Source organism: Nestor notabilis, unplaced genomic scaffold (genome assembly GCF_000696875.1).
Source record: "Nestor notabilis isolate BGI_N333 unplaced genomic scaffold, ASM69687v1 scaffold23618, whole genome shotgun sequence".
Classification (NCBI taxonomy): Eukaryota; Metazoa; Chordata; class Aves; order Psittaciformes; family Psittacidae; genus Nestor; species Nestor notabilis.
The window spans coordinates 20,381-33,218 of NW_009941815.1; the positions used below are offsets into that span (position 1 = coordinate 20,381).

The 12,838-nt window shown below is 53.8% G+C and overlaps 1 protein-coding gene across 1 annotated transcript; it reads left to right on the plus strand.

Annotated features, from left to right (window-relative positions):
* The first annotated feature begins 1,159 nt into the window (after positions 1-1,159).
* On the plus strand, positions 1,160-2,941 carry TOR4A (torsin family 4, member A). The gene has a single exon (XM_010021086.1). It carries the CDS (start codon positions 1,160-1,162, stop codon positions 2,939-2,941), a length of 1,782 nt encoding a protein of 593 aa, XP_010019388.1.
* Positions 2,942-12,838: the final 9,897 nt, after the last annotated feature.

Below are 12,838 nucleotides of genomic sequence, written 5' to 3' on the forward strand. Positions count from 1 at the left end.
CTGCAGCAGGTTAATAATGAACCCTCAGGACCTCCTCCTCCTGCCCAGAGACCTGCTGCTGCTGGCATCGCCGAGGCAGCCGATGGAAGCTGCTCTCCTCTTCCTGCTCTTGGGGTTGGCAATGTCATGGTGTCAAACTGCTCCTTGCGTCAGTGCTGCTGCAGTCCTGAGAGGGCTGGAAAATGCCCTCCCACTGTGACACAGCTGCTGCCACCTCTGGGCAGGGATAGAGCCGGGCAGGGATAGAGCCGTCCCGGCGCTGCAGCACGTGGAGGTGGTTGTGCGCGGGGTCCTGGCAGCAGCCAGCCCTGGGGAGGTGGTTCCTCTTGGGGGCTTCCCACCATCAAGCCCTGCTGCTGGAGCACGGCCTCTCCTCTTCCTCCTTGTTCACCAGATGAGGTTTGTCCGTGTGTTCTCCGTGCAGACGGTTATCCCCAGGGATGCTCATGTCCCCGCAGCTCCCGGTTCTCATGTGGGAAGGACACAGTGGCTGCTGCGTGTGCAGGGGTGCGAGTGTGTGGGCTCATGGGGCAGTGGCAGGGGGGTAGGAGGGTTGCTGTGAAGAATTCCCCCCCTGGAAGATGTGGAGCCACCACAACCCTGTGGCACGAGCGGTTCCACAGTGAGTTACTCCTGTGCACACACCCTGCGAGGGCTCTATGGGGGTGTGAGTGACAGTGTCCCTTAGGGGGTGTACGTGCGTGTGCTGGTGCACTGGTGTGGGTTTGTGTCCTGCTTAAATAGATCAGGGAACAGGACTGGGCAGCTCTGGTTGACAGCGTGGGTCTGTCTGCCTGTGTCCTGCCTCTTGCACGGAGCAGAGCCCTGGCTTTGGCTCCAGCCTGGTCTGAGCTCTCCTTCTGGATGCGAAGGCAGGGTTGGGTTTGTGATAGGCATCAGCTTGATTTATTTATGCTGATTTTCATCTGTAGTGTTGCATGTCTAGACAATCTTCCAGAAAGTTAGCTTAGGTCTGACAGTCTCTCTCTGCCACCTTGTGATTGCTGATGGGTACAGGTAATCATTCTGCCTGTTAGCAAGTGGGGTATCTCTGTAATTTGACTGTCAATGGTCACTTTCTGATCTTACAAAGATTGATTTTTACGTTGTTCTTTTTAGTTAGAAGATGATGTGAATGGGCTGTTAAGAACCAGATGAGATGGATGGAGAGGTGCCCTGTGCTGAGGTGGATGGAGAAGCATACTCTGCCATGGAGGATCTGGGAGGAGAGGTGCCCTGTGCTGAGATGGATGGAGAAGCATACTCTGCCATGGAGGATCTGGGAGGAGAGGTGCCCTGTGCTGAGATGGATGGAGAAGCATACTCTGCCATGGAGGATCTGGGAGGAGAGGTGCCCTGTGCTGAGATGGATGGAGAAGCATACTCTGCCATGGAGGATCTGGGAGGAGAGGTGCCCTGTACAGAGAGCAGTGCTGAAGGAGACGTGTCCTGTACCAAGAGCGATGCAGCAGGAGACATGCCTTGTACCGAGAGCGATGCAGCAGGAGACGTGCCCTATGCTGACACCAACCCCAAAGAAGAGGCACCTCATGCTGAGAGCAGTGTGGAAGGAGAGATGCCCGGCACTGATGGCAGTGGGGAAGGGGAAATGCCTTGTGCTAAGAGTGATGCCAAAGGAGAGGCATCTTGCTATGAGACCGATGAGGAAGAAGAACCAGCTACTGAAATCCCTGCTGCTTCCAAAAGAATATATTCCATTTCTTCTCCCCTGCGGGCAATCATCCGCCTGCGCCGGCGCTACCACGGGCAAAAGAAAAGCCGTCTGCATTTAGAGCTCCCTCGAGAGAAGCCTTCAGAGCTCGTCCATACGAGGCTGCTTCAGAGGCAGCTTTCCCTGAACCGAACTGGCCTGTGTGGCCCTTCCATGTCCCTCTTTAACCAGAGCAGCTTTGAAACTTCCCAGTACTTCACCTTTGACACGTCTGTGGAGCAGTATGTGATGAAAAAATGCAGGCGGAAAAAGAATCGGAGGAAATCCAGGATAGTGCTGTACCCAGATAAAACAAAGAGATACCTGCCAACGGAGGAGAAGAGCAAGGCAAAACGCTGCCTCCTTTTGCTCATTGTCATTATCTTCTTCCAGATTCTCAATGCCATAGAGAACCTGGATGATAACCTCCAAAAATATGACCTGGACGGTTTGGAGAAAACCATGCACCGGGAAGTGTTTGGGCAGAAGGTTGCTGTGGAAAGCATTATGGAATTACTGAAAGACTACCTGGCTACCCACATACACAACAAGCCTCTAGTCATCTCTTTAAATGGCCCAACAGGAGTTGGGAAGAGTCATGTTGGCTGGCTGCTGGCCAAACATTTTCGTTCCATCATGGACAATGACTTTGTGCTTCAGTACTTTGTTATGCATCACTGTCCCAGCGGCGTGGCCCCGCTTACCTGTGAAATAGATTTGTCTAAGAAGATCTCTGACATGGTCACAAGAGCTGAAATAGAGGAGAAGATCCCATTGTTTATTCTGGATGAGGTTGAGCTCATGTCTCCAGTCCTGCTGGATACTCTCAGCCGCTTCTTTGAGCCCAATCAAACCAATGAGTTCCTCAACGCCATCTACATTTTAATAAGCAACTTAGGAGGTGGTGAAATAACCAAGTTTGTTATCCAGAATGCATCTGCTGAGATCCTGCATCAGCAAAGGGGAGCTGAAGAACTGCTGAGCATTGTCCAGCCTGTACTGATCGATGCTCACCCTCTTTGGAAGTCTGCGGATATAGTTCCATTCATCCTTCTGGAGAAGACTCATGTCATAAACTGTTTCCTAGAGGAGATGAGGAGGGAAGGGCTGTATCCTGACCAGAAACATGTTGAAAATTTAGCAAGTCAGCTCAGTTACTACACTACAGAGGACAAGCAGTACTCCAGGATGGGCTGCAAGCAGGTTGTGGCCAAAGTCAACCTGCTGTAGAGCTTTACTGCAGGGACCAAGTCCTGCTCTCAGGATTTGCAAAGTTCTGGGCTTCTGGAGGAGTGCGTTACAGCAGGCTGTGGTCAGGGTGTCCTCCTCAGCCCTGCACTGACCTTGTCCTGGTCCAGGTAGAGGGGTGGCAGCCTTGTGGTCTCTGTTCTCCTCCAGATGCTTCACTTGTTCCTAATGTTCTGTGAATAAGGCCTGGGCAACGAAGCCCAACCAACCTCCCATTAACTGCGAGATGCTTTGTTCCTTACATGCTCATTTGGGATACTTGTCATTAAGGAGTTGTGAGATGAGAACAGACGCTGTGGGATATAAACAGGAGTGGGAAGCAGTAACTAGGTTACTGTCCCTGCAGTACACGTAACCATTTCTCACTCCTTCTCCAGGCTCATAGTCTTCAGCTCTTGGCTTTTCTTGGTCCTGGCTGGTGGTGTTCAGAGCACAGACAGTGCTGGATGCCTGGGAGAATTGAGAGAATCATAGAATGGTTTGTGTTGGAAGGGATCTTAAAGCTCATCCAGCTCCAACCCCTGCCACGGGCAGGGACACCTTCCACTAGAGCAGGTTGCTCCAAGCCCCTGTGTCCAACCTGGCCTTGAACACTGCCAGGGATGGAGCAGCCACAGCTTCTCTGGGCACCCTGTGCCAGCGCCTCAGCACCCTCCCAGGGAAGAGCTTCTGCCTCAGAGCTCATCTCAGTCTCCCCTCTGGCAAGTTAAAGCCATTCCCCTTGTCCTGTCCCTGCAGGCCCTTGTAGTTGTGTATAAGAACAAAAAGGATTTGTGACTCCTCATCCCCCAAATGCAGGGCAGGCAGAGCTCTGATTCCTCCAGCTCCTACATCACCGCATGCTCCAGAGCCTAATTTTTGGATCTGTTCCTGAACTGTTGCTCTTCTGAGCTCATACCTGAGCTCACCTTTGGCACCTCCAGTGAGATTTGTGCCCTATGTGTCTGTCTGGGCTAGTCTTAAGACTGCAGAAATAACCACCGCATTGTTTCAGCTCTGGTGGTGGCAGCTCATCCCGAGGGCTCTTCTGCTTTTGCTCCTGGGTACCCTTCACCACCTCATTATTCAGGAAGCCTGAAATAGCAACTGACATATATTAAGCAACACACACTGGAAAAGACAGTTTGGGCTGTCTGGGCCAGGCACAGTGGGAAGCGCTTGTTCCCTTTTGCGTGAAGCCAAGAAGAGGATCCTTGACATTTAGACCCAGGGAAGCACCTCAGGAAAAGCACATGTCCTTATCCTGTGCAGGCAAACTGAGCAGGTATTTATGACACAGTCTTTTCAGGGTTTGGGTTTGTGCCTAAACCCCCTTCTACAATTTGCTGTGAATTATCCTCCAAGTAGTCCTGTGGATGTTTGCGCTGGTGGTTTGATTGCCTCTTTGTAAGCGTTGGGCTCCAAAGACTTCCATCACAAACTTCTGCTTCCAGAGCTATTGTCAGGAATGAATCCAAGCGATCCTGAATAAAATTTGAAGTACATTTCCTTTATTTGACTGAAATGTGCTTTTCTTCCCAAATTTCTCTTCTGGATGGATGTCGCTGCACTTCCATGCCTGTGCTTCCCGATGACTCACATTGGGATCAAGAGTTTCCGTGCAGTGTGTATGTGTGCACCTCCTTGAGGTGCACTTGTGGAAAGCCAGATCCATCCCCTGAGCTGCACAGGGAGGACAAGGCTGCGCACCAGCTAAGTGTGTCTTTGGCTGAGATGCTGCTGGGCTGGAAGGTCTGACCATCCGTTGCAGAATCCGCCTTCTCATGCAGAAGAGCCCATGAGAGCAGCTGGGCAGAAGGGCTGCTGCTTGCATAACTTAGGGGAAAGGCTGAATGAGACTAAGCCACCTTCTGAATGCAGTGGCCACAAAAAGTGATGTGTGCGAGCTTGTCTCCACACTACGAGGACAGTTAATGTGTTTTTATCCTGGATGAGGAATGGAAACAACTCAAGGACCAGGATTCCCTTCCTCTTCCAGCTGAGAGTGGGACAGAGGTTATGTCTCTTTTCTTATTATAGAATCACAGACTGGTTTGGGTTGGAGAGTACCTTAAGATCATCCAGTTGCAACCTCCTGCCATGGGTAGGGATGCCTCACACTAGACCATGTTACCCAAGGCTCTGTCCAACCTGGCTTTCTTCTACCAAGGTCTCTTGTTTCTGGGAGGGGAGCTCAAAGCCCAAGACTAGCACAGGAGAGACAAGCATCACACACCCTGCCTGGGCTTGGGAGCTGAAGTGCCATCAGTGTCTATAGTGCTGGGCTGCAGGGGTGCTGCAGAGTAGGCACCCATGGGTGCTGGATTGCAGATGGTTTCTGTCCTGTGCCTTTGTATTCCCCAAGAGCTGGGTGCTGGGTGGCTCTGGGCTCACTGGGAGCAGCCCAGCACCCTGTGGCTAAGCAACATAGGGCCCGTCATGCCTCTGCTCAGGGAAATCAGGGACATGTCTCACTGTCTTGCCTCCCCCTCCATCTCACCCCACTTCTGCACATCAACTCCTTCCCAAAGCAAAGCTGCAGAAGGCATGGGGTGCATAGGTGCCCTGGGCACCCTGAGACCCACTCAGGTCTTTGCCTTCCACAAAGCTCAGTGCTGAAAAGTGGGGCTCAGCTTTGTGCTGCATGAAGACCACCTCATCCCTCAGCCAGCACTGGAGAGGACAACCTGGCCAGAGCTGCACACATGCCAACTCTCCTCACGCTCCCAGCCCACACCACAGCTTGTACCTCTGGAGACCTTCGTCAGAAAGCACAGGAACCTCCAGGCTGTGGAGAGGGTTCTCCCTGCCAGAAGATAAGGATGTCTGGCCAGGTTGTCCCCAGCCCCAGCTAGCCCCAGGACTCGGATCCCAGCTCAGTTGGCTCGTCATGTTGTTCCCAACCCCAGTCTTGCCTAGGATCCCAGCTCAGTATCTGTCCATAGTGTCCTAGACCCCAAGCTGCTGTGAGATCCTCTGCAAAGCCACCAGCCCTGCCAGGCACTTTCAGGGCAGTGGAGCTGGCCTGTGGACAAAACACTGTGCTGAGCACCAGGAGCCTGGTGGCTCATTTCTCAATGCTGTGTGCAAAGGAAGCTGGTTTGAAGGAAACGAGCAGTTCAGGGGACAAACCTCAGAGTGTCCCCTAATGGCTGCTCTCACAGTAAGGGAGAACTTCACAGCTCTGCCAGCACCGCTGGGGTTCTCCCCCTGCACTGGCCATGGGAGCACTCTCCTGCTGCTCAGAGGCAGGAGAACCTCTCGAGGAGTCACTCATCACATTGCTCATCACATAGCTAGTCCTGCACGTACCCGGACACTGTGGCACACACCTGCTGTAGGGCCGTGGTGATGAGCTTGGCTGGAGAAGTCAACAGCTCCTCCTGCAGCACAGCTGAGGCTGGAGGATCAAGCACAAAGAGAGCTGAGGCTTGTCCTTGGTCCCACTCTGTCTCTTGGAGGCTCGGATGCTCCTGGCATGGGACCCAAGGCTCTTCTGGAGAGCTGTAACTTGATGAGTATGGCTGAGATGCCAGGTGTATGGAAATGTGCTTTCACCATAGACTCTGTCCTCCTTAGCCTGACATGGACTTCTTTACCCAATTGCATTTTCCAGGGAAAATGCTGGTTGAGCTGGAGGGATGGGATGGAAGCTGAAGAAGGGAGAGAACCCCAGCTGAGGGCACTTGGGCTGCTGGTCCTGCTCTTCCCCCACACAAATGAGCTGGGAATTGAAGGGCTGGTGGGCAGTCTGGACTCCCTCACTTTGGAAGCATCCCTCATGCCTCCCGTGCACTGTCAGCTCCCTTTGCCCAGTGAAGGGCTCCTTTCTTTCCAGTAGCACTGGGTCATGGCTGTCACAGGGTGCTGGGACAGCGGGTCCCAAGGGTCCATGTCACCAGGATGGGTCACCCTCCTGTGGCCAGCTCTTGCTTCCTAAAGCACTGTGCACTCAGGAGTGCGTACAACAAGCAATGGAGTAGGGGGACTGCAGAGGGTACCATGCTGTGCTGCCCATAGACTCATCGATCCATGAGGGACCTCTTCAGCCTTTCTTTACTCTTAATAGCTTCTTTGTAACCCAAAGATCTGGAAATATGACATTGTAGGAGATATTGATAGGGATAAAAAGAACTCCTGGGCCTTCATCCAGCTCCTGTGCATCTCCCAGGTGAATGGGGGCTGCCTGATGTGTGGGAGCCCAGAGAAGCTGTGGCTGCCCCATCCCTGGCAGTGTTCAAGGCCAGGTTGGACACAGGGGCTTGGAGCAACCTGCTCTAGTGGAAGGTGTCCCTGCCTGTGGTGGGGGGTTGGGACTGGGTGAGCGTTAAGGTCCCTTCCAACACAAACCAATCTATGATATACTTGATACAGACGTGGGTGTAGGTGTCCCTGGGAAGGCTTCCTCAGTTGCAAGAGCTCTTCCTGAGTCACACACACCTTCCTGTCGTGCTTGGAGCAGTGATTCATGGAAAGCAGCTCCTGCCCTGCTGCAGGCACGGCACTTCCTCTAGCCTTGAGCAAAGCCAGCTGGTTCAGTCAGCAAAGCAGCACTGGGATAACCATTCCCCGTCACAGGCTGGCTGCGGCTCATGGGGAGACCAACAGATTCTCTGCACCCTACAACTGCATCCCAAAACCAGAATGGGGTATGGGGCAAAATCCGGTTTTACATTTCCTCTGGGGAAAGTGCAACATGATTCCCAATAGGTGAATGTGGGAAGAGCTGCTGCTACTGCCTGTGAGAGCGTAACAATGATGGAGGAGGGTAAAAATAAATATGGAACAGTGTCTTGCACAGCATGGGAATTGTGACTACATTGGTCACAGTGTGGTCTCTTGTGCTGATGGCTTCCCCAGGCCTGGGCTCAGGTCAGAGGGGCACAAGCTGCATTCCTATCACGTATGGTACTGTTAGACCTGGACAGAGCAGCTGGGCCACCTCCAGCAGCACCTCCCCATAAAGAAGATGCACCAGTTGGCACCAGCTCTGGAGGTACCAATTACCCTTCCCCATATCAGCCTCACTTGACAGCTCCCCACACCCTGGAGACTTCCCTGCATGGGAGGAATTGGCTGAGCATGCTCAGAGCCCTGCTCAAGCTCAGCTGGAGCTGTCAGTCCCTGTGGGAGCTGTGCTGGAGGGGTGCTGGTGTCCAGCACAGGTCTGTCTCTACCTGGTCTATGCTCTGCAGATCCAAGACATCAGCCTGTAGCCTGATGTTTCATCTTGCCCCATCACCACGGACCTGCCTGTTCAGTGCGTGCCCTAATCTGTGGGTTGGCTTCACACTGGACTCAGCACCATGGTGCTGCGGGATCTGGACTTTTGTGTTGCCCTGACTCTCGGTTGGACTTGCCTGGCTCTCCGTGCAGGTACTGCAGGATGGGTCCTGCTGGACCTGGGTTCTCCCTTGCTCTCCCTCCCTGAGGGAGCTGCTCCTGATATGAGGGCACCTTGGTGTGGGGGGGCCAGGAAAGGCCATCAGGCCAAGTGTGCAGCTGGGAGTAACACTGTGGGGGACCTTGTGGGCAAGTCACTGATTGCCTTCTCCCTGTAGGTACCTAAAGCTACAGGAGAAGGCAACATCCCCCTGGTACCCAGGGTATGACCTATGTTGGTAGAACCCCACCATGGCACCAGAAGAGCCCCCTTGCTGGGGGACAAGTGGTTCCCGACAGCTGCACCCCCCTCCCTGCTGAAGAAGCTTTGCTTTGGGCTGCAGGATGGATTGCTGGGTCTGCCTAGCGAAGGAGCAGCCAGGGGTGATGCAGCAACGTGAGCAGCCTGGCTGGTGAAGGTGTTGCCTGTGGTGTACCCTGGGTTGGGCTTTGCACCCCAGCGTGCTGCTGCATGGCCTGTGCTCCATCTCAATTGCAGCTCTTTTCCATGCTGGTGTTGGAGATGTCCCCTCAAGCTGTGCGTGGTTCCTGACATAACCCACCACTGTGCCCATGTGTGGAGTGAAGCTGCTCCCTCCCACCCAGCTCTGGGTGGCTTGTCCCTGCCACATCAACTGGCAATGCATGGCACTGGGAGCTCGTGTCTGTGGGTGCTCTGTTTGGATGCTGGGTGCAGGATCCCTGATGCCTGGACAAAGCGTGGGCTGCTGAGAGATGGGAACAGCAAACCCCTCCCTGTTGGGATTGGCACTGGTGCACCCGATGTCTCTGCTGGTGTCTGGGTGCTCATGGGTGCTGCCCAAGTCCATCTTCAGCTGCAGGGCTCCTTCACTTTGCAGCTGGGCTCTGGGCTGGTGTCCCTGCTCTGCACCCACAGCCCTGGTCACCTCTAGGAGCATCATCCAGGACAACCTCCTGGCCAGTCTCTTGCATCCTCCAGTTGCAGGAGAGCCTTTAGTAGTTCCTGAGAAGGAGCTGAAAGCTGGAGATCAGTTGACCCTCAGATTGCTCCTACACATGAGCTGCGAGGTTTCTCTTTATACAGTCAGTGCTAATGAGCTGCTTTCATCAAGGTTGTGGGCTTGGAGCACTCCAGGCGCAATCCTGGGTTCCAGGGCACTCCTGCACCAAGGACCCAGCTGCCACCCCTGCGCGGCTGTGGCATGTGCCCTGTGTGTCCCCATGGACATGGCCGGGCTCCAGGCAGAGGACGGTGGGTGCACAAACACGTTCTGCGTGAGCTCTGGTTAACTTCAGCTGCCTCCAGGGAAAGGTTTGTATTTAAATGCTCCTAAAAAGGAGCTAATCCCACTGCCTCCGTGGATCAAAGCGGGCCAGGCTAGAGCTGCCCTCAGAGGTGGGTGCTGGCTGGGGGGCCCAGCCTGGCTGCGAGGCTGGGTCCTCCCTGGGGTTTCTTTCTGCCCTGGGGAGGTGCTCAAGTGATGACATGGTACTGACCAGCGCTGGTCTGTTCTGCACCACAGCATTGTGCCAGCCTTGCCCATCCCTGAGCTCCCCATGCTGGAGCTGCTCCTGCTGCAGTGTGCCACACAGCAGGACCTTGTCCTCACTGGCAGTGCCTCTGGCCATCATGGCTCTACCAAGACCCACAGGGGATGCGTGATGTTGGCTTAGAGCACCTGAACAGAGTTTGTGGATAGATGCAAACTGAGGCACCACGTGCAGGGGTGTGAGGGTGGCAGTAAGCCCATCTCCACATACAGTAATGGAAATGTTCAAGGCCAGGTTGGACACATGGGCTTGGAGCAACCTGCTCTAGTGGAAGGTGTCCTTGCCCGGGGCAGGGGGTTGGAACCAGAGGAGCTTTAAGGTCCCTTCCAACCCAAACCAGGCTGGGATTCTATGATGATATTCCTTTACACCCAGGACAAGGAAAAGCTACTGATGGTTCCTAGAAGGTTAAGTGCTTTGTTGCTTTCTTACAAACTCCTGTGGTCCTCACTAAACAGATAAGCTGCAACCAGAAAGGCAAATTTTAACATCAGAATTGGTAGGGAGAGATCATGGTCTGCAGGAGGGGAGAACAGAGCGAGGACAGCTCGGGTAAGTCAGAGCTTTCCCAATAGCTGTGGATGATGCAATTTACCTCAAGGTGCAGAGGGAATGTCTGCAACAGCTTCTGAGATCACATGAGGATGGGTGAGCCTCTGAAAGGTGGAGGGAGGACAAGCACTCCCTCATCTTGGGAAGGCACAGGCAGATACAGGAGCAAATGCATTATCTGTGAGTGTGCGGAGGGGATGGGAGAAATAACATTCGATATTTTCCAAGTTAAGTTGTGACTATAAAGTCTAACTTCTTCCTTTCAAAGAATAGGTGTTAATAGTTACTGGGATAAACTGCAAACAGCTTCCCAGAGCTGGAGAAATTCAATATACCCAAACAGAGGGAGGACAGGGGTGGGAGTATGCCCACTGCAGGGGATGGGGAGCCGGGAGGTGTGCAAGAGCTGTAGGAGGCAGACTTGGGGTGGAAAGCACAAAGTGGAGGAAAGGTCTGAAAAGCTGCTGCAGAGGAGGGTGGGAGTGAGCAAATGCACGTTCCAGGCTGGGGAGGGCGAAGGGCTGGGAGGAAAACAAGCCCGGGAGGGATCGCAGCGCTCCTGCTCCGCACGAGGGATAATACCTCGGGCTGGGAGAAAGGCAAACATCCAGAAGTGTATAAATAGGTGTGTTGCATATGCGAGGGATGAAGTAATGTGGGGCCTCGCTGGAGCACTGTGGCCATATTTGGGCACCCTTCTGGGGAGGAAGACCTCGACGAGGGGGTGATGGAGCCCAGGGAGAAGTTTCAGGTGAAGCATGATGAGAGGTTTCAAACATGCAGAAGCCTGGCAGGAGCAGAGAGCAGCGCTTGGTTCACCCTGTCATCCCTGGGCAGGGTGTGGATTGGCTCCAGAGAGCGAGGGTTAGGTTAAACATGAGGAAAACTGCTGTAGCTGCAGGAGTGAAGCACCAGAATGGATTTATTTATTGGGGTGGCTGCTCCATTGCTGCCACTGAACGTGGGGACAGGGGAGGGTGGTTTAGCCGGAGCTGCAGAGCTCTGGCTCGGTGGTTGCACTAGGTCCCATGTTGCCTGTCTTCTGTCACCCCTTGGTGCCTGTCAAGGGGTCAGTGTAGCTTTCTCCTGCCCAGCATGCAGACGGTCTGACCTGCAGTGTTGGGTCTTCACAGGGAGCACAGCAATTCAACACTACTCCTGTGTAATGGATTAGTTTTGGTTACTGAAATACCTGCGTTTAGGTGGAAAGTTTCAGGCACCTGCATCTGAAAACTGTCAGACTTGGGAAGCGTGGTGAGATCAGCAAGTAACTCCCCAGACAGATTGGTTTTCCAAGTGGGATCAGGTAGAAGGACAAGGGAATCGGCCAGCATAGAAACTGGAGCATGCAGAAGAGTTAATCATATAACTAAACTAACCTAGAACCTCATTTACTTCCCCTTGACACTTTTCCCTTATTGATTAACTTTTCTAATAGATACGGGGTTAGGATCTGTATCTAGAGCTGCTTCAGGACTTGTAGCCATCTCCAGGAAGCACCAGAAGAGGCAGATGCCCCAGCATGGTTTGATAGTCTCCAGTTACAGATGTGGAGCTGGTTGGTGGCTCCCTGTGCAGGAGCAGAGCACCAGCTCCTCCTCCAGCTGTGGAGATCACTGCAAAGAGCTGTTCACAGCTCCGTGCAGGATACACACATCCCAGGATCTTGTGTGGATGCTATTTTGAGCTTACTGACACTGTGCTTCCTGTGCTGGTTTATCAACTGATCCCTCAGGCTGGGATTTAGCTGCCCTAATTTTGGCATCCTGAAGTCTGAGTAAGTCTCTCCTGGACTTCCCCATAGCTGCTTCCTGGAAAGAGCCTGCCCAGGAGCCCAGGCCTGGGAAAAGGCCACCTGGAAAACCTTCCCTGAGCCACAGCTCCTGCGCTGGGCTCACTGGGCAGGGTTGGACCCCTGCAGGCATATGGTACCCATGCAGCCCCCAGGTTATTCCAGCCCTTTGCTGCTCTGTTCTCTTTGTTGCAGCAACAGGCTGCTGATAGAAGCCACCACCACTGCATCCCCCCTGCCTACCCAGCCATCCTTACCCAGCATCTTCCACGTAGGACAGTGACTTCCTGCAGGCCAAGCTTGTGCTAAGCTGCTCAGTTTGTTACCACAGCTGTGGAAGCCATCGCTCTGCTGCCCGGAGCTGCAGGACATCTCTGTACACATCTTGCCCTGCATTTGGCTTTATTGCTAATGGTGCATCTCCCTGCTGGGGCCTTACCCTGGGATGTACCTGGATGGAGGAGGGATCACCATGTTCTCCTCCTCCCCAGCTCCCAGCGTGGGGCACCTCACCAGATCCCCACGGCTTTGTTAACCTTTGGCATCAGCTCCAGCTTCCCCAGAGGGGCATAAGAGATCCAGTCTGAAGGAGCCCATTCTACACTGGATCCTGGCTCCTCACCCCCATGACATGTGTGTGT